Below are 19025 nucleotides of genomic sequence, written 5' to 3'. Positions count from 1 at the left end.
GGAAGGTCAATATATTTCTAGAGTCCCTAGCCAATGCTTCTCTCTGCCCCTACAGGTCATGATAATCCAGGCCACCCACAACTCTGTGAGGACTCTAGACACTTCCTATATCACTGGCTGCTACTGTTTCTGTGAACATGACTCTGATAGAATCTCAGGACATCTCAGATTCATGTGGTTCCTGCCAGAACAATTTCATCTTAGTATATTCATTTACCTAAGATTAACAAGGAAAATAAATACAAAAGAAACACAGATATGTAGCAACCAAGTGGGAGATGGGGCAACCACCCTTCCTCCTACCTGGCATCTCACAGTAATTCTATGTCACTACCAGGAAGGAAAAAGAAATCAAAAGATCAGTAGCCCCTGTTGTATCTGAACTCAGCCCTCCTGAGTCATTATTACTCTCAGTTCTTGCCAATTAAAAGACCCTTTGTCATAATATTCTACCAACTCTTCAATTACTCTTGACCAAAAACTACCTCTCCCAAGTTCTACTTGTAGAAATGGAACCAGGCAGACATGCCTGCTGGCCAGGAAGGACAAATCTGAGTATGTTCTGAGGACTGAGCTGTCATTAGCCCTTTACACTTAATATCAACACAGATCTGCTTCTAGGCAATTTCTACCCAAAGATCCAAGTTCTGCCCCCAGAACTAAGCAATTCAAATCAATGAATAATTATTAAGTTTTAATAATATGCCAGGCATGGGGTAGGCACTGGGAATACAAAGATAAACCCCTGCCCTCAAAGAGCTTAAATTCTACTGGAAAGATAACAAATTGAATCCTTCTTCTCTATGATAGCTTTTCTGACATTTAAATATTAGAACATAGACACCACCAAAAGCTTCTCTTCTCCAAGCTAAACATTCCCGAATAATTCCATAATTCTAGATACTGTGGTGAAGTGGAAAGGGCACTGTATTTAGGATCATAAGATTTGTATCTCCCAGTTATTAGCTCTTCATCTTCAGTCAAATTATTTCATTTCTCTCCAACTTAGTTTCCTCATCTCTAAAATTCAGGTGATAATTCATACCTTGATAGGTTATTGAAAAGATCGAATAAGGTAATAGGAACTAAACATTTTGAAAAATCAAAAATAATAGTAGTAGTAGTAGTAGTAATAGCAGCAGCAATAGTAGTAACAGTAGAATAGTAGTAGTAGTAGTATTTGTAACAGCAACAGTAGTAGTAGAAGAGTAGCAGTAGCAGTACTAGTAGCAGCAACAGTGACAGTAGCAATTGTAGTAGAAAAAGTAGTAATAGTTGTAGCAGCACTAGCAATATTGTAGTATTGTATCAGTAGAATAGTAGTATCGGTAGAAGTAGCAACAGCAGCACAGATAGTAATAGCAGCAACAGTAGAAGTAATAGTTGTAGCAGCAGCAATAAGAGTAGTAGTAGTAGTAGCAGGAGGGGGAAGAGGAGGAGGAAGAAGAGAAGTAGAGAAGCAGCGATAATAATATTAGTAGTAGAAGAAGTAGCAGCAGCAGCAGCACAGACAGTAGTAGCAGTAGGTAGTAAAAATAGTAGTAGCAGTAGCAGAAGTAGTAGTAGTAATAAAAATAGTGGTAGTGGCAATGGTAGTAATGCATTTATATGTCACTTAAGATTTAAAAAACATTTTACAAAAATATCACTTTATCCTCACAACAACCCTAGAAGATAGATGCTGTTATTAAACCTATCTTACAAATGATGTTAATAAAACAGGGAGAGTTTAAGTAACTTGCCCAGGATAAGCCACCTAGTAAGTATCTAAATCTGGATTTGAATTTAAATCTTCCAGACTCAAGTCTTTCACTCCATTAATGCCAGCTATTATTAGTTTTGATTAAGCCAATAAAAACTCCAATATTGAATATTCTTGATAGCTGTGGTTGGATTCAATCAGGAAATGCCAGAAGGCTAACTCCAGGTTTCTGTCAGAGATTCAGGGCTGCATTAAGAGAGGCCAAATTTCCAGACACAGGGAGAAATATCAGTGCAGTTTTCCCCTGTCCCCCTTCCAAGGCAGACCGAATTTGTAGTGTTGAGTTCTATCTTAAGCACACATTTAAAGAAGGACATTTATGAACCAGAGACTGCTCTAAGGAGAGTGAGGTGAACAGAATGGGGAGAGGATTAGAGATTGGACAATTTGGGGATTTATTCAAGAAACAAGGAGCAAGTTAAGCCTGGAGAAGAAAGTTAGCAAAGACGTGATAATTAATCCACAGGTTTTCAAAGCTGAGTTAAATGGAAGATGTAATGGACTTATTCTACCTGGTTCTAGAGGGAACTAATAGAATGAATGGGATCACTGTTGTTCAATCATTTTCCAGTTGTGTCTGACTCATCATGACTCCATTTGAGGTTTTCTTGGCAGAAATGCTGGAGTAGTTTGCCCTTTCCTCCTCTAGCTCTTTTTATAGATGAGGAAATTGAGGCAAACAGGGCTAAGTAAATTGCTCAAGGTCACACAGCTAGTACATCTTTCTGACTCCAGACCTGGCACTTGAAACGTTGCTCCCTTTACACTATATACACCTCAACATATTCTTTGATACAGTGACACTGGCCTCCTCACTGTTCCTCAAACAAGATAACCCATCTCCCATGTCTGGCCATTTTCACCGACTGTCCCTCATATCTAGAATGGTCTTCCTCTCATCCATAATTCTTTACTTTCCTGGCTTTCTTCAGGTCTCATCTAAATCATCACAAGAAGCTTTTTCCAATTCCCCTTAAACTTAATGCCTTCCTTCTGTTGATCATTACCAATTTATCCTGTATAAAGTTTGTTTACACCTAGATATTCTCAGGTTCTCTCCCATTAGATGGAGCATTTTGAAAGCAGGGTCTATCTTTTGTCTTACTTTTCATCCCCCAGCTCATCCCAGTGCACATAGTCGGTGTTTAATGAATGTTTATTGACTCATCAGTAATGGAGATCTTCAAGTAGAAGCGCATAAGAGATATTGTAAGAAGTCCTGCCCAAGTACAGGTTAAATGAGAGGCCCAGAGAAGTCCTTTCGAATCCTGATTTTTAGGAAAGGTGCATTCATGCATGTGTACACATGTATGTCTTTTTCTTCCCCCAGGCATATCACTCCTTCTTATATAATCTTCATTCCTCATTCCTCTTTTTCTCAAAGGAGTTAATTAATTGTGAACTAATTAAGGGTTTTATGTCTACTGTTTGATACAGCGTTTAGAAACAAAAATCATTAGGGATAATGGGAGAAATTTGAATTGTCATCTGCCATATGAAAATATTTAATTGGATGCCCCTAGAGGCATAATCACCTAAGGCACTTCCCCTACTAACTTGTTCAGTGCTCTTGATAAGGTAGAAGGAAGACACAAACATGCTCTGCATGGTGTTGAAGAATCTTGCCAGTCTCGTTCCCCATCCTTTCCTTTCATTTCATTTCCTACATTCTATGTTCTAAGCAGACTGGACTCCTCATTCTTTTCCATCCCACTCTATTCTGGGAAGTCTTATAGTATGGTGGAAAGTGCATTGAATTTTGGTCAAAGGATTTGAGTTTGATTCTTGGCTCTGCCCCCTCACCTGTGTGACTTTAGGTAATTCATTTGCCATTCTGATGTCTCAATTTCCTCATCTTTAAAATGAGAAGTAATAGATAAGATGGCTTTTAAGGTCCGTTCCTGGTTTAAGTTTATGCTCCTTTCTTAAGGATTTATGTAGTCCAACAATTTTCACACTTTCTAGCCTCAGGGCTGCTTTTAGCACTTAAAAATTATCACAAACGGCCCAAGAAGCTTTTGTTGATGTGGGTTTTACCTATTAATATAAACATGTTAGAGATGAAGACATCTTAGTATTATTATGAAAATAGTTTTTGACTTTTGGACTCTTTGAAAAAGCCTCAGTTCCCCTAGAACTGGACCACATTCAAAAACCATCAGTGTAGACTATCTGGGAATGATGCTCCTTCCTTTGTATTATAGGATGTTTCCCTCACTTAAAGATGTGACTCAGGTACTCCCTCCTCTATGAAGCCTTCCTTTCTACTTTCTACTTTCTACCAATAATATGACATAAAAGCTGTGGAAATTTCTAGGGCTCATGCCATGAGTGAGAATATGAAACTTGGTGATATGGATTGCTCCCACTATTTAGGGACAGTTTGATGATGCCATAGTACATAGAGTGCCAGATCCGGAGTCAGAGCTCATCTTCCTGAGTTCAAATCCAGCCTCAGACACTTACTAGCTGTGTGACCCTGGGCAAGATGCCTGACCTCTGTCTGCTTCAGTTTTCACATCTATAAAATGACCTGGAAAAGGAAATAGCAAACCACTCCAGTGTCTCTGCCAAGAAAACACCAAATGTCACCATAAAGAGTCAGACCCAACTGAATAATGACTGAATAACAACAACAGTGGCTATAGCCAAGTATACAGAACTCCAAAAAGGAAAAAGAAGTCCATTTGTATGTGTCTTAGTCTATTGCATTGATTCATCCTGGTCTTATGCATTATGTTATTCTTTGTATCATCACATGCAAAAACCAGCCCATCTATAAATTGACAAATAAGAGTTGAAATTATAGGCTCTGAGAACTGGCAGAGACATCAAAGAGCATCTAATCCAATCTCCTCATGTTGCATTTTATTAAGCTTTATGGAGGAGAAGTGATTTGTCTAGTCACACAGCTAATTCTTACTAGAACTGAAACTTGAACCCAGTTCTCCAGGGCTTCATCCCAGACTCATATACCAGTGTTCTTTCCACTATCCCATTCTGTTTAATTCAACAGTGATTTATTCTACCTTGTCTCTAGTGAAATGCTAGAACAAGAAACAAAATGGTGGGAATACAAGGAGAAACCCAAAGCTGTCTTTGCCCTTCAGGAGTTCACAGTAAAAAAAAAAAAAAAAAAAAAGTCTACCAATGAGACATACACAACAGAATAAATTCCAAGAATTATGCGGTCATTATGAGAGTCATCCAAATTCACAATCAATTGTGCCTGCCAGGACATGTAATTGTAATTTTAGTTATTGGCCTTTGTTAAAAGAAGAAAGGACATGCGATTTAGTTTAAACAACCTAGTACCAGCATCGTTCACTATGTTTGGCCCAAGGTTCTTTGCCATTAAACATCATCTTCCTTTGAGTAGCTGTCATTAGTATTACAGTGTCCTTTTGGCTCATCATTGACATCATTCTTCTCAGCAAGATAACAATTTCTCAAAGGCCAGGGACTGTGTAATATTTATCCTTGCATCTCACATGGCATTTATGAAAGGCACTAAAAAAGGGCAAATCTTGAGCACCCTGTTGCCCATGTAAAAGAAAGTCAGGATTTTAAAACAATCAAGATCATTTCTTTAAAGTTTTTTTTATTGAGTGCAAACACAGCAATTTCATAGACAATTAAGCTAATTTTAAAAAACAACTTTACTGAGTCAACAGATGGTAAGGGAGAAAACAATGACATTAATTCAAGAAATCTTTCATTAAGTTAAAAAGAGTGAGACTTTTATTTACTCAATTATTTTTTAACTCACTGGTTTTTAACAAAGATTTTTTTTTATTTTTTCATCACTTTTTTATGGCACCATTCACAAGACTGTGAATCAGAGAACCTGAATTTTATTATATCTTGTCATCTTAAGCAAGTCACATTCTCCCCTTTAGCCTCATTTTCCTTATCTGTAAAATGAGAATTATACTATCTGTCAAAAATCTTTTCCAGGTTTGTAGCAGCTAGATTAAGCAACAGATAGAGCATTGGGCCTGAAATCAGGAAAACCAGAAATTAAAGCCTGCCTCTGATAGCAGTTCCTGAGCAAACCACTTAACTTCTGTCTGCTCGGTTTCTTCATCTGTAAAATGGAAAAAATAGCAGCACCTACCTTTCAGGGCTATTGTAAGGATAAAACAATATTTATAAAGTGCTTTGCAAATCTTAAAAAACACTAAATGCTATTTTTATTGATGTGAATATCAAATGAGATAATGTACATAAAGTGCTTCATAACTGTAGGGCACTATGTAACTGTAAGTTATAATTATTTTTGTTCTGGCTGAGGGCAGGTCCTATCTATCAATTTGCCAGTTTCCATCTGTGGGTCTTTAAAACTACATCCTATTCTCAGTCACAGCATCTAGAGATGAAAGAGCATCTGCTCTGGCCTTGATGGATGTCAAAATTGGGCCTACGGACTCAGTATTGAGATACAAACTCAGGTGGTCTCTAAATTTATCATTCCTGCCACCATATCCCCATCCCTTTATTATTACAAAGCCCATTAGGTAAGGTGTGAGTCCTAGACATTTCCATAGCCTTCATTTATATATCAACAGCTAGGTCCTTAGTAAAGGAAGGAAGTTTCACGGTGGAAGTAAATACCCGAGATAACAGGTTTTTTTTTTCCCCAAAGGGTCCAGCTGTATTTTATAGATTTATTTTTCTTCCTTGGTGTTTTTTTTCCCTTAAATCTATTGAGTCTTCAACCTCTATTTGAGATGATAAAGAAAAGTTTATCATGCACATATGAAATGAGATTGAATTCTAGTGCCTTCTCTGGGACCTCTCCAATAATGATCCATTTTCTCTTGCTGAGCACCATTTATTTAATGTGGCCACATATTCCAGTATTAAAAATTCTCTTCTTGCCAAGAAGTTTCATTTTCCAGAGTGAAGGCTAGTCTTGGATTTCTTAGGAGTTGTGAAATAGTTCCCAAGTACCAGAGAGGGAATGATGATAGCAAATATATCGTGATTTAAGGTTTGCAAAGCACTTTATATAGTGTATCTCCTCTGATCCTCCAATGATCCTGGGAAATAAGTGCCCTTATGATTCTTGTTGTATAGATGAGGAAACTGAGGCAGACAGTTTAAGTGATTTTTCAGATGACTTTTCCACACATATCTCACTGAAGACAGGACCAACTAATGCTGGGGACTAAACATATATCCCATATGCAGGAAGAAAAATTACATCAGGAAATGAAGAGGTACAAGCCAAGTTGGTATCTGGATGTCTTTACCAAGATCCAAGGGACTAAGGCTCCCATTGGACAGAGATTTCTTTAGATCAAAAGATTAAATTCTAGTTCTTACATAAAATAATAATGATAATAACTAGTATATATGTACTGCTTCTCCCTAGAATCCACTTAGTTTTATTGGATCACACAAATGATTAGAAGTTTTAAAGGCAAAATGATCTCAGTCTATTTTCATATGTTAAGTGGGTAAGAAGCCCAGTTCTCTTAGAGAATGTAGGTCTCTTATGAATGTGAGTTCCTAGTGGATAAATTTTGATAAAGCTTAAGGCTTAGTAGGCAATTAGATACAGTGGATAGAGCACTGGTCCTGGAGTCAGAAAGAATTGACTTGCATTTTGGTCTCTGACACTTTTTAGCAAGTCACTTAACCTCTGTTTGCCTTAATCCACTAGAGAAGGAAATGGAAAACCATTCCAATATCTTTACCAAGAAAGCCACATGGACAGTATAGTCCATGGGTCACACAAAAAGTCAGCAATGATTGAATAACAACAAGGGTTATGAAGCACTTCACACATGTTATCTCATATAAGGTGCCTATCAACTCTAGTGATGAGGTTCAAGAATACATGGAGTCTTCTATAATGAATTCATAGACTCAAATCCATTCATGGGGCAGAAAGCTTTATTATGATGCCATGAGACAGGCAAAATTCCTAATAAAGTCATGATTAACAAAGGGAAAGAAAGAACCTTTTATAGATGCTGTTAGTAATTATGCTGGTTGCTTGCTCAGAAAGTTATATATAATAATCTTTGGAGTCAACCCCTGTAGTTTGGCCCTCTGATTGTATATAGTAACTATGGGGTCAAGATGATCCCGTCAGTTCCCTTCCCCTAGCCCACCAGTCTTAATCACCCCATCACTAGCATTTGTGGGAAGTTCTTAAAACCAAGATTTTAATAGCTTAATTTGTTGCCCTTCCCAGAAGTATGTGTATTTTAAAAAAGAACCTAGGAAATCTCAGAATCCCAGAGTTAAAAAAACATCTAACTTGTTATCTAGTTAAAGTATTTATCCCTTCTTGCAGCTTTTCCATTGAGCCTCTACCTCTCCTTACAAATTTTCAGTAACAGAAATCTTACACCCTACCAAAGCAGACCATTTCTTTGTTGTGTCCCTCTAATTTAAAAATAATAATAATAAGTTTTTTTTTAATTTTCAAAATATATCCAAGAATAGTTTTCAACATTCACCCTTGCAAAAGCTTGTGTTCCAAATTTTTCTCCCTTTCCCCTATCCCTTCCCTAGACAGCAAGTAATCCAATGTGTTAAATATATGCAATTCTTCTATACATATTTCCACATTTATTATGCTACACAAGAAAAATCAGATCAAAAGGGGGGGGGAAATGAGAAAGAAAACAAAAAGCAAGCAAACAATAACAAAAAAAGATAAAAATATTTTGTTGTACTCCACATTCAGTCCCCATAGTCCTTTCTTTGGATGCAGATGGCTCTCTCCTTCACAAGTCTATTGGAATTGGCCTGAATTACCTCGTTTTTGAAGAGTCATGCCCCTCAGAATTGATCATCACATAATCTTGTTGCTATGTACCATGTTCTCTTGGTTCTACTCACTTCACTTAGCATCAGTTTGTGCAAGTCTCTCCAGGCCTTTCTGAAATAACCCTGCTGTAATCCCTTCAATTTTGAAGAATTTTTCCTCCCTCTTACTTCTAGCCCTTAGTCTGACTTGCTTCCATATAACAAGAAATACAATTGCTAGTGATGGAATTTTAGACACAGTGACTGCTATTGTTCATCTTTCATTTTCAAAGAGGATCAGAAACATCATGATACTGATACCTTGACATGTTCATGAATTGGATTTAAATGAGGAAGACACCGTAACCCCTCAGTTGAAGAGAGATTTGCAAGGAAAAGAACTAGCCAACTCATTTAAAACTCTACTGAATATAAATAACCAGCTACTGGGCCTGGAGTCAGGAAAATTTCAGGTCAAATCTGACTTCAGTCATAGCTATGTGACCCTGGACAAAGCACTTAATCCCTATTTTCCTCAGTTCCTCATCTGTAAAATGGGGACACGCAGAGAAGGAAATGGCAAATCACTCCAGTATCTTTGCCAAGAAAACTCCATAGACAAAAAAGTCTTTGGGGGTACATAAAGCTAGACGCAGCTGAATGACAACAATTTTTGTCTACCTGTAATGGAAGCATCAAGTCTAAATATCCTGATCAGGATAAATCTTTCTCCTCTAGGATGATCATGGAGTATCCATTACAAATCATCCCTTCGGTACCCAGTGTGAGAAAGTTGGGCCCTGCTCAATCATAAAATTCTCCTGAGTCACTTCTTCCTCTTCCCACCCCCCAATTCACTTCTGTTAAGAAGGGAGGGGGGCCTTTGATGGTTTAATTAGCATGATACCTTCTTAGATCTGCATTTCTAAGAGTCCCCTAGAGTGGGAAGGCTGATGAACAGGGAAATGAGAGGGAAATGAGGCAGACTTTTCGTGTATATAACAGAACCACTTAATAGCTCAAAGTACTGCACGCTGAATTCCCCTTGTTAGGAAATCCAATTAGAGATGAGTCAGAGAAAAGGATGGAAGTACTATCCTCCTGTATTTCGGCAGCAAAATGAGAAAAGCTGAGCTAAGAGACCATGGGTTCATTCACTCACGGCTCAGTGAATGGAGTTAGTGACAGATATGTGGAACTTGAACAAACTCTAAGCAGCTATTTTCCACCATCAGTGGAAGTGAAAGATACGCCAGACTGTGAGGAAAAACTAAAGCCCTGATTATTCAAACAGTCCAATGGGCCTCCCATTATGGTTCCTACCATCCTCCATGACCTTCTAAGTCTAAAAGTCCCTTTGAGTTCTGACATTAGGGAACTTTGTGAACAAAAGATGTTGTGACTGTGATTTAATCTTATCTTGATGACTCAGGATCTGAAGAGTATCCTTTATAAATGGGTGACAAACTCAAGAACAATTGAGGTGTTTCAAAAACTCAAGCACCTTTTTTTTCTAATATCCCCACACACACACATACATACACAAACATACACATGTACAAGAATGAATGAATGAATGAGGTCAATCCCAGAGTCTGGCATTGTTTGCACTGTGACTCACCACCCCTAGTATCTGAAAGAGATCTGTGTGCCCTGAAGTAGGGAAGTCTGTTTTTCCTTGGCAAGACAGCTTTTACCTCCAGTGAATATGACTGATTGTTAATTAAGTCCTTAGCATACAGATTAAATCAGCATTTTCATCAACTGCAGTTCACTTGGTGGTGATGTACAAGTGACCACACTCCCAAAGAAATAATCACCAAATTGCATTCTATTTTACACATTCACACACTGCTTCAGAACATACCAGGAAGAATTGACTCAGATCTTTTAACAGTAGGATTGCAGAATGTGGGCAGATTATTAAAATGTTTTGAAATTCTGTTCTCTGCTTTTATAAATGAGTTGCCCCAACCTCTTCACACCAGAAGGAGAAAAGTTTTGTTGTTTGTTTAAATGCACCAAGAAATCACAGAATCATAAAATCTCAGTGCTAAAAAGAAATCCAAAGATCATCTAATCTAAATTCCGTTACTATATCATCATGTTGGGTGGTCCTTTCCCAGAATCTCCCAGGTTACACAATTGATTCCAAAGTTCTTGAGAGTGTTTTTAGATAAAAAATTCATGTACCAACTCTCCTTCCACTTCAGTCTTTGTTTGCAGCATTTTCAAGATAACCAGTCCTCATAGGATTCAAAATCTTTAGTCTGAAGGCTTTTTTCTAGTGATCAGCTTGGTGATTGATCCCTGGGGACATCTTAATACTGTTGGTACCCCTCTTGTGTACTCATCATCCTGTAATTTGCCTCCTAATTATTTATATACAGCTTACTTCCCAACTATACTGTAAAATTGTCAAAACAAGGGATTATTTCATATGTCTTCATGTAGTACCCAACATATAGTAAAAGCCCAAAAATGTTCATTATCCTTAGATATTTGAGCATGACAGAGTAGACAGAGAAAAACCCACTGAACCAGAACATCCTGACTTCATGTTCCATCTGTGACATATACCAGTCATGTCATCCTGAACAAGTCACTTGACCTTTTATTAATACCCTAAACATCCCTCTAAAAGCATAATTTTAGAGCATGTATTCATTTGCATTGGTAAATGCAAATGAGGCATTATCTATGTTAATGAAACCATAAATCCTGTCCAAAAAAATTCTAAAGTATGTTTCATGTTAGTTGACCAAATGAAAATTACCTATGGCTTAAAGAGCTCATTGTGAGTGTGTGAGTATGAGTGTGTGTGAGAGACAGAGACAGAGACAGAGAGAAGGTAGGAAGGAGGAAGGGAGAAAGAGGGAGGAAGAAAAAAAGGAAGGAGAGAGAAAAGAAAGAAGGGGAGGAAGGGAGGGAGGGAGAAATAGGGGGAGAAAAGAATATGGTGCTAGGGTATTTATCATCATAGGATTAGTCATGACTAGATTTAACTTCTATGTAGTAACCAGATCATATTCTCTTAGACACCCAAGTAAATTTGGCCAACATGTTGTTGGAGTCCAGACCTTATTCAGCAAAAAATTCATAGCTGGTTTATTCCTATGCCCAAACCAAAGTCCCCTTTCCAAGGAGAAGGGGAAGATACTGCCAGCTTGGAGAAGACCAAGAAGGATCTCCTTCTCCTATTGAGGCAGGATTTGAGTTGAATCTTGAAAGGAAGCTAGGAAAAGTAAAAGGCTGAGATGAGGGAAGAATGTTTCTAGAATGGAGGGTAGCTAATGCTGAAGCAGAGAAAGAAGCAATAGGGTGATGTGCTTGAGTCACAAATTTCTTGGAACTCAATCTGGGGGAGCCACGACACTGGACTGTACCAGATGAGGGATACAGGGTTCAGAAGGAGCCAGCATGGTACAAAGCATGAGCTAGCCTGGGAGTTGGAACAAACTCGGGGTCTAAGTCTGATATGTGATAGCTGTGTCACTTTGGGTGAGTGATTTAATCACTCTGAGACTCAGTTTCTTCATCTGTAAAGTCAGGAGCTGGTACTGGATGATCCCTCACAACCAGCCAGCTCTGATAATCCATGACCGCCATTCTGATGTTCTGTGATTTTCCAGTTAAGCAGAGGGATTAAAAGCCACTGTTTTTGTTTCTCTGTCCTTCAGATGAGCAGAGCATCCTTCCGTGTAAGAAGGAGGAGCTGCAGTGTGACAACGGGCTGTGCCTGCTGAACTGGCTACGCTGTCACTACAAGAAGGACTGTAGTCGAGACTACATGTCCATCAAAATCACCTGCTCCAGTAAGTCTTCTCCCTCACCCCATCCCCAAGGTTAGTGCCTCCCAAGCTCTGGACCGCTTGATATGGGGGCCTCCCTGTCCAGCCAGGCCCCAGCTTGGATGCTTTGGGAAGAATGTTGGTGTTTTTATTAAAGACATCATGGGGTTTGCCAAAGAATTAAATTAATTGAATAGTGAATGCCTGGGGAGGGCAGGAATGAGAGGGAAAAAAGGAAACTTTTATATTACAATGGAAAGAACACTTGACATGAAACCAAAAGGCCTCAGCTCTGCTACTTACTAAATGGTGGGACTATGGACAAGTCATTTTAACTTCATCTTCATTAAAGGGCCCTTTGGATTGAATTGGATGGCCCAGAGGCATCTCAAATTCAACATCCCCAAAACAGGATTCATTATCCTTCTTCCCCAAATTCCCTGTTACTGTCTAGGACATCACCATCCTTCCAGATACCATCCTCAGCTCCTCCCTCACATTCACCCTCATATCAAATCTATTGCCAGTTCTTATCATTTGTACCTTCATAATATCACTTAAATACCCCCTTCCCAATGTTCATAAATACCTTCATCCTGGGGTGTCTGGATTACTGCAATGGCCTTCTAACTGGCTTCCCTACCTCCAGTCTCTCCTCACTCAAACCATGGACCAGTCATCTGACAAAATGATGTTTCTAAAGTACATATCTGACCATGTCAGCCCCCTGCTCAGTGAGCTTCAGTAGCTCCCTGTTACCTCTGGGATAAAATATAAAATCTTCTGTTTGGCTTTTATTTCAAGTCTTCATCCCCTGGCTCCTTTCTACCTTGCTTATACTTTATTACCCTTCACACAGTCTAGGATCCATATATAACGGCTTACTTGCAATTCTTTGAAACATAGTAAATGAAATAATATTCGTAAAGCATTTAACACAATGCCTGGAATAATAGGTGCTTTATAAATGCTAACTAATTGTTACTATTTTTGTAATAGTAGTATATTGTTTTTGTTATTATTATTATTACTATTTCCCTTCTCCTCACCTTTCCACTTGCAAAAGGCCCCCTTTACTTAGAATAGTCTGCTTCTACACTTTTGTCTTTTAGTTTTCCCATTCCTTTAAGATCCACCTCAGATCTCACCTCTGTAGAAGGCTTTTTTTGCAGGAGCCCCCTCCCCCCACAAGGTGATAGTACCTAGTAGAAGCAACTTGGTAGCTCAGTAAGTAGAGCACTGGTTCTGAAGTTAGAATAAACCCAAGTTCAAATCTAGCCTCAGACATTCACCAGCTCCATGACCCTCAGTAAGCCACTTTATTGTAATCTGTCTTGGTTTCTTCATCTGTAAAATAGAAATAATAGTACCTACCTCTCAGATATATTATAAGGATAAAAATCAGATGATATTTGCAAAATATTTTGTAAACTTTAAAACATTATATAAATGCTAGATATCATTTTCTTCTTCTCTCTTTTTCTCTCTCCCCCTTTCCATATCCTTCCTCCCCTCTCCTCTCTCTTTCCTCTCCCTCTCTTTCACTCCTCTCCTCTTTCTCTCTCTTCCTCCTTTTCTCCTTTTCCTTCTTTCTCTTCCTCTCTCCCTTCCATCCTTCTCTTATCTCTCTCCCCCTCCTTTCCCTCTCTGTCTCTCTGTATTTCTCTCTCCTTCCCCCTCTCTCTTTTCTCCTCTCTCTCCTCTACCTCTCCTCTCTCTCCTTTCCCTCTTTCTCCCTTCCTTCATCCTTTTCTCTCTATCTGTCTATGTGTCTCTATCTCTCTCTCTCTCATTCCCCTCTCTCTATTTCTCCTTTTCCTCTCTGTCTCTCTCTTTCCTCTCCCCCTTCTCTCCTTTCTTTCTCCTCCTCTCTCTCCTTTTCTTCTCTTCCTCTCCCTCTCCCTTCCCTTCTCCCTTTCCCTCTCCTTTTTCTTCTCTCTCCCTCTTCTCTCTCTCTGTCTCTCTCTTTCTCTCTGTGTCTCTCTCTCCTTTCTTTCCATGTATACATGTATATATATATATATGTGTGTGTGTGTGTGTGTGTGTATAAACACATTATATATACATGTATAAATATACATCTATATACCATACATGCATCATAATTTACATGTTGCTTCCCAGTTAGAATGTACACTCTTTGAAAACAGAGACCATATTTTTGCCTTTCTATGTATCCCCATAATAAGTACTTTGTATGTAAATTTGTTGACCAACTGAGTAATTGGCTAGTTTATAAACTGTCCCCACTACCTGCCCTACTGGGTTCTATGTGGATCAAAAAATAATCAGTGCAAAAGCTCTGAATTGTACACTATGGACAAGTAGACCAGAAGGGTCACCTGTATGATTTCTTGCCCCATTCAGGGCAGCCTTGGGTAGAGATGGGCTGAAGATCCAGATAAGATTTAACCTTCTCCTGGAATTTCTCCTAGAGTCATTGGGCAGCAAATACCATATCAGCCATTCCTTAGCCCTTTCTGAAGCCACCGGGCTCTCAGGTAAACAACACTCTTCCAGGTGAAGGATCAGCTTATTAAGGAGGACTCTGACAAGAATCTTGCAGTCAGTGACTAAGAGAGAGAATTGCCATCCCCTGTGATTGTCACAGGATAATCTATTTCTTTTTCCTTATTGAGATGGACAATAGAGGCATCCTTAATTTTAAATTTAATCTGCTTTTTAAAAACATTTTCCCTTTCACCTCCTTAAGTCTAGGTAACCAACAAAACAATGAATCAAGCCCTGATAACAACAAGAACATTTATATAGTTTTTGAAGGCTTGCAAAGTGCTTTACATATGTTGTCTTATTTAGTCCTTACAACTCTATAAGGTAGATGCTATTATTATTCCCATTTTACAGCGGAGGAAACTGAGACTGGAAGACCTTATGTAATTCATCCAGAATCACATAATTAATAAGTATCTTATCCAGTATTCAAATCCATGTCATCCTGACTCCAAGGCCACTTTAGCATCTGCTTGCCCTTATCTTCTAAATATCCCAGGAAACACCATTAACTGTTTACATCATTTGGAATCTGTATGCAATCCAAAGATCCTTTTAGATAACAACTATCACTACAAGCTACATTCATATAAAGGCAGTAGGTACAGTGGGTAGAGTACTGAGCTTAGAATCAGGAAGACCAGGGTACAAACACTGCCTTAGATATTTAGTAGCTGTAGAAAGCTGGGCAAGTCATTTAACCTCTGTGTGCCTCAAATCATTCCCTAAGATTAGGGTTAGTGGTATGCAGGGAAAGTATTGAACTTGGAGTCAGGGAATTTGTATTCAAATCCTAGTTTTATAAAATACTAGCTATGTGACCCTGAACAATCGCCTCAAAATCTTCTGGGCCCCAATTTTCTCATGTGAAAAAGGAGGTATTTGGACAAAAAATACCTCAAGGGATCACTTCCCACTCTAAATCCATGATTCAGGGATCTGCTAAAAGAGGATACAGTCATGACTGGTAGATGCAGTTCCCATTCTAGGAGTCTTCATGCTGTAGAAATCACAGATCTTTCATATATGTGTGTAAACACATATACATACATATATATATATATATATATATATATAGAGAGAGAGAGAGAGAGAGAGAGAGAGAGAGAGAGAGAGAGAGAGAGAGCAATAAGAAGGGAGTTTAACATATAGGCTAATTTATATTTTTATATATACATATATGTGGAAAGAGAAAAATAGAGGGAGAGAGAAATGAAGGGAAGGAGAGACAGAGAGAGACAGACAGAGAGAAACAAAAAGAGAGAGAGGTAGAGGAAGGGAGAGTCAAAAAGAGACAGAAAAAACAGAGAGACAAAGACAGGGTGGGGGGAGAGATTAATACTTTCAAGTGGGAACAGGTAACACAGTAGATGTAGCACTGGGCTTAGAATCAGGAAGATATAAGTTGGAAAAGGAAATGACAAATCTTTGTCCAAAAAAACCCAAATGGAGACATGAAGACTGAAACAACTCAAATACAACAACAAACTTTGAGGCACTCTCATAGAATCCGAGTATGTCAACATTCAAAAGCACCTTAATACTTAGAATGGTAAGGAGAACATATAGTACAAACCCTTAGGAGTTGGAAGGGGTGTGTCAATTTTCCATCTGATAAATGGTCAAAGGATATGAACAAATGAAGAAATTAAAACCATTTATAGTCATCTGATAAAAATGCTTGAAATCACTATTAATTAGAGAAATGCAAATTATGACAACTCTAAGGTACCCCTACATACCTCTCAGATTGGCTAAAATGACAGAAAAAGATAATGATGAATGTTGGAGGGGATGCCGGATACTACATTGTTGGTAGAGTTGTGAAATAATCCAACCATTTTGGAGAACAATTTAGAATTATGCCCAAAGGGTCATAAAATGGTGCATACTCTTTAATCCACCAGTGACACTACTGGATTTATATCCTAAAGAGATAACAAAAGAGAGGCAAAGACCCACATGTGCAAAAATGTTTGTAAGAGTTGGAAGAGGCTTTTAAATGAGTGTTAGAATTAAAACATAGTAGGTGGTTAACAAACTGTCATTGATTGATTGATAGTCCATAGAACTTACTTTGGGGTAGAACTAGCCTTTCTGGTGCGAGGGTTTGCCAAGCCCTTTCAGGACTACTCATCTACCTGTGGTGTCTACCATCGTCTAATTCTCCCCTACGGCTCCAAGAAGCCCTAGCATGTGCAGCAGCCACACAGCAGTAAAGCACCTTAGTAGATGGAGTAAACCAGTTGAAAGTAACCATCAGACTTCAAACCTGTCAGTGTGTTAGGAGAGTACCTCTGTACATGTCTCCATGTATGTGAAGACTTCCCCATGGAATGGGTGAATGAGAATCATTTGTTCCAAGCACTATGGAGTGCTTAGTGCTTGGTCAGACACTGAAGACATCAGGATCATCCCCTACATCCCAGACTTTCTTTGGTCATCTTGATTGTTTTTTGGTCCTGCCCTGGACTTTGATGACTCTGGAAGAGAAAGGCTGATGACTTTGTGCAACATTGCCTCCCTTAAATCAAGTTCACACATGAGTCAAAATGTGACCCTGTGATATCCTTGGTCCTCTTCCAAACAAAGAACAAACAACACTACCACCTTAGATGCTACCTTAGAACTCAGTGTTAGGGTTTAGAGATTAATTATTCCAACCACTTCATTTTGCCTGTAAGAAAACTGAAGCCCAAAGAATTAAGTGACATGAATCCAGTTCTTCTGACTCTGAGCCTGGTGTATTTTTCACTAACACACTTGTCTTATTTCATTTTCATGGTCATTTTGTGAATCAGGCAGAGGTGAAATATTTCCATAAATTTTGAGGGAGGAGAGAACGGTGCATTGGGAGGAAAATATATGCATTTATTTTGGTGACCTATGTCTCTTTAACAAGTATTCTTAATGTTATGGGTGTCCTGGGGCCATTGACAGTTGAGGAAACCTATGGACTCTTTCTCAGAATGGTACTTTTAAATGTCTAAAATAAAATACATAAGATTATAAATTATGGGCAGTTAGACAGTACAGTAGATAGAGTGCCAGACCTGGAGTCAAGAAGATGAGCCTCCAATACTTACTAGCTGTATGATTCTGTTTGCCTTAAATTCCTCATCTATAAAAATGAGCTGGAGAAGGAAATGGCAAATCACTCCAATATCTTTGCCAAGAAAACCCCAAATGCATCCTTGAAGAGTTGGGCTCGACTGAAAATGACTGAATGACAAAAATGACAACAAGCATATCTATATTTTGCACAGTTCAGCTTCATTCAAATCCAATTCATGTGCAAATCAAGATGTCAGGGGTCTTCTTTAAGAACAAAGAATGAACAACAAGTATGTGTATACATGTATTTGTGCGTGTTTGTGGGTATTGTGTTTGTGTGTATGAATGAGTGTATATAAACAGCATTTAGTACAGTTTTAAGTGCATCAAGATGTAACTTTGTGGAGAGGTATATAGATACATATGCATTTGAATGCATGCATGTGCATGTGTTCATCTGGTCCTTCTGAGATACCATTACTGGCTCCATTCTACAAAAAAGAAAACTGAGGCTCAAAAAAATGTTAAGTGGGTTCTAAAAGGTCAGACAACTAAGTGTCTGAAATAGAAAGCCAGGTCTGCCTGACTCCAAGCCCAAAGCTGTATCCATTATACCACCCAGATACTCTGAAAGTTAAAAGGGCTTCTAGGTCCCTTTCAACTCCTAAGAAATTTTGTGTTGTTTGTTTGTTTTTTAATTTACTGATTGCATTTTAATTTTTTTAATTTTTAAAAAAATTTTACTTTTTTCCCCCAATATTGTTTGGAAATGGAAGAAAGGCAAACTTTTTCTTAAAAACAAAGTTCCTCTTGTTCTCCTTGGTCTTGGTTGTATATTGAGACTTTTAGGGAAGAAATTATTTTCACCATTTGACAGACAGATGACAGGAAGGAGGAAATCTTCCAGAAATGCTGCAGGGGCTCTTTCCAGAAGAAAGCCAACCAAAAGCCAGGAGAAGATGACCAGAATTGGTCAATAGTCTCTTGGACAGGTCATTACTGAGTTGATCAGATATCTGCAGACCTCCCTTAACTATCATCCCCACCATGATAAACAGCTCAATTACTTGGAGGAGAACTGAGGGAAAGCGGAAGAAAGCTGGCCAATCTTCCTCCACCTTAAAATTAGCATTAAGATTTCC

The 19025-nt window shown here is 38.5% G+C and overlaps 1 protein-coding gene across 1 annotated transcript in view; it reads left to right on the top strand.

Annotated features, from left to right (window-relative positions):
• Window positions 1-19025, top strand: part of BEAN1 (brain expressed associated with NEDD4 1) — a 101239-nt gene that overhangs the window by 6320 nt on the left and 75894 nt on the right. The window contains exon 2 of the mRNA XM_051975082.1: window positions 12208-12342. Coding sequence (XP_051831042.1) covers window positions 12208-12342 — 135 coding nt within the window. The remainder of the gene's footprint in view (window positions 1-12207; window positions 12343-19025) is intronic.

Source organism: Antechinus flavipes, chromosome 2 (genome assembly GCF_016432865.1).
Source record: "Antechinus flavipes isolate AdamAnt ecotype Samford, QLD, Australia chromosome 2, AdamAnt_v2, whole genome shotgun sequence".
NCBI lineage: Eukaryota > Metazoa > Chordata > Mammalia > Dasyuromorphia > Dasyuridae > Antechinus > Antechinus flavipes.
The sequence above is the reverse complement of the archived record's forward strand: the minus strand, read 5'-3'. Positions and strand labels throughout refer to the sequence as shown.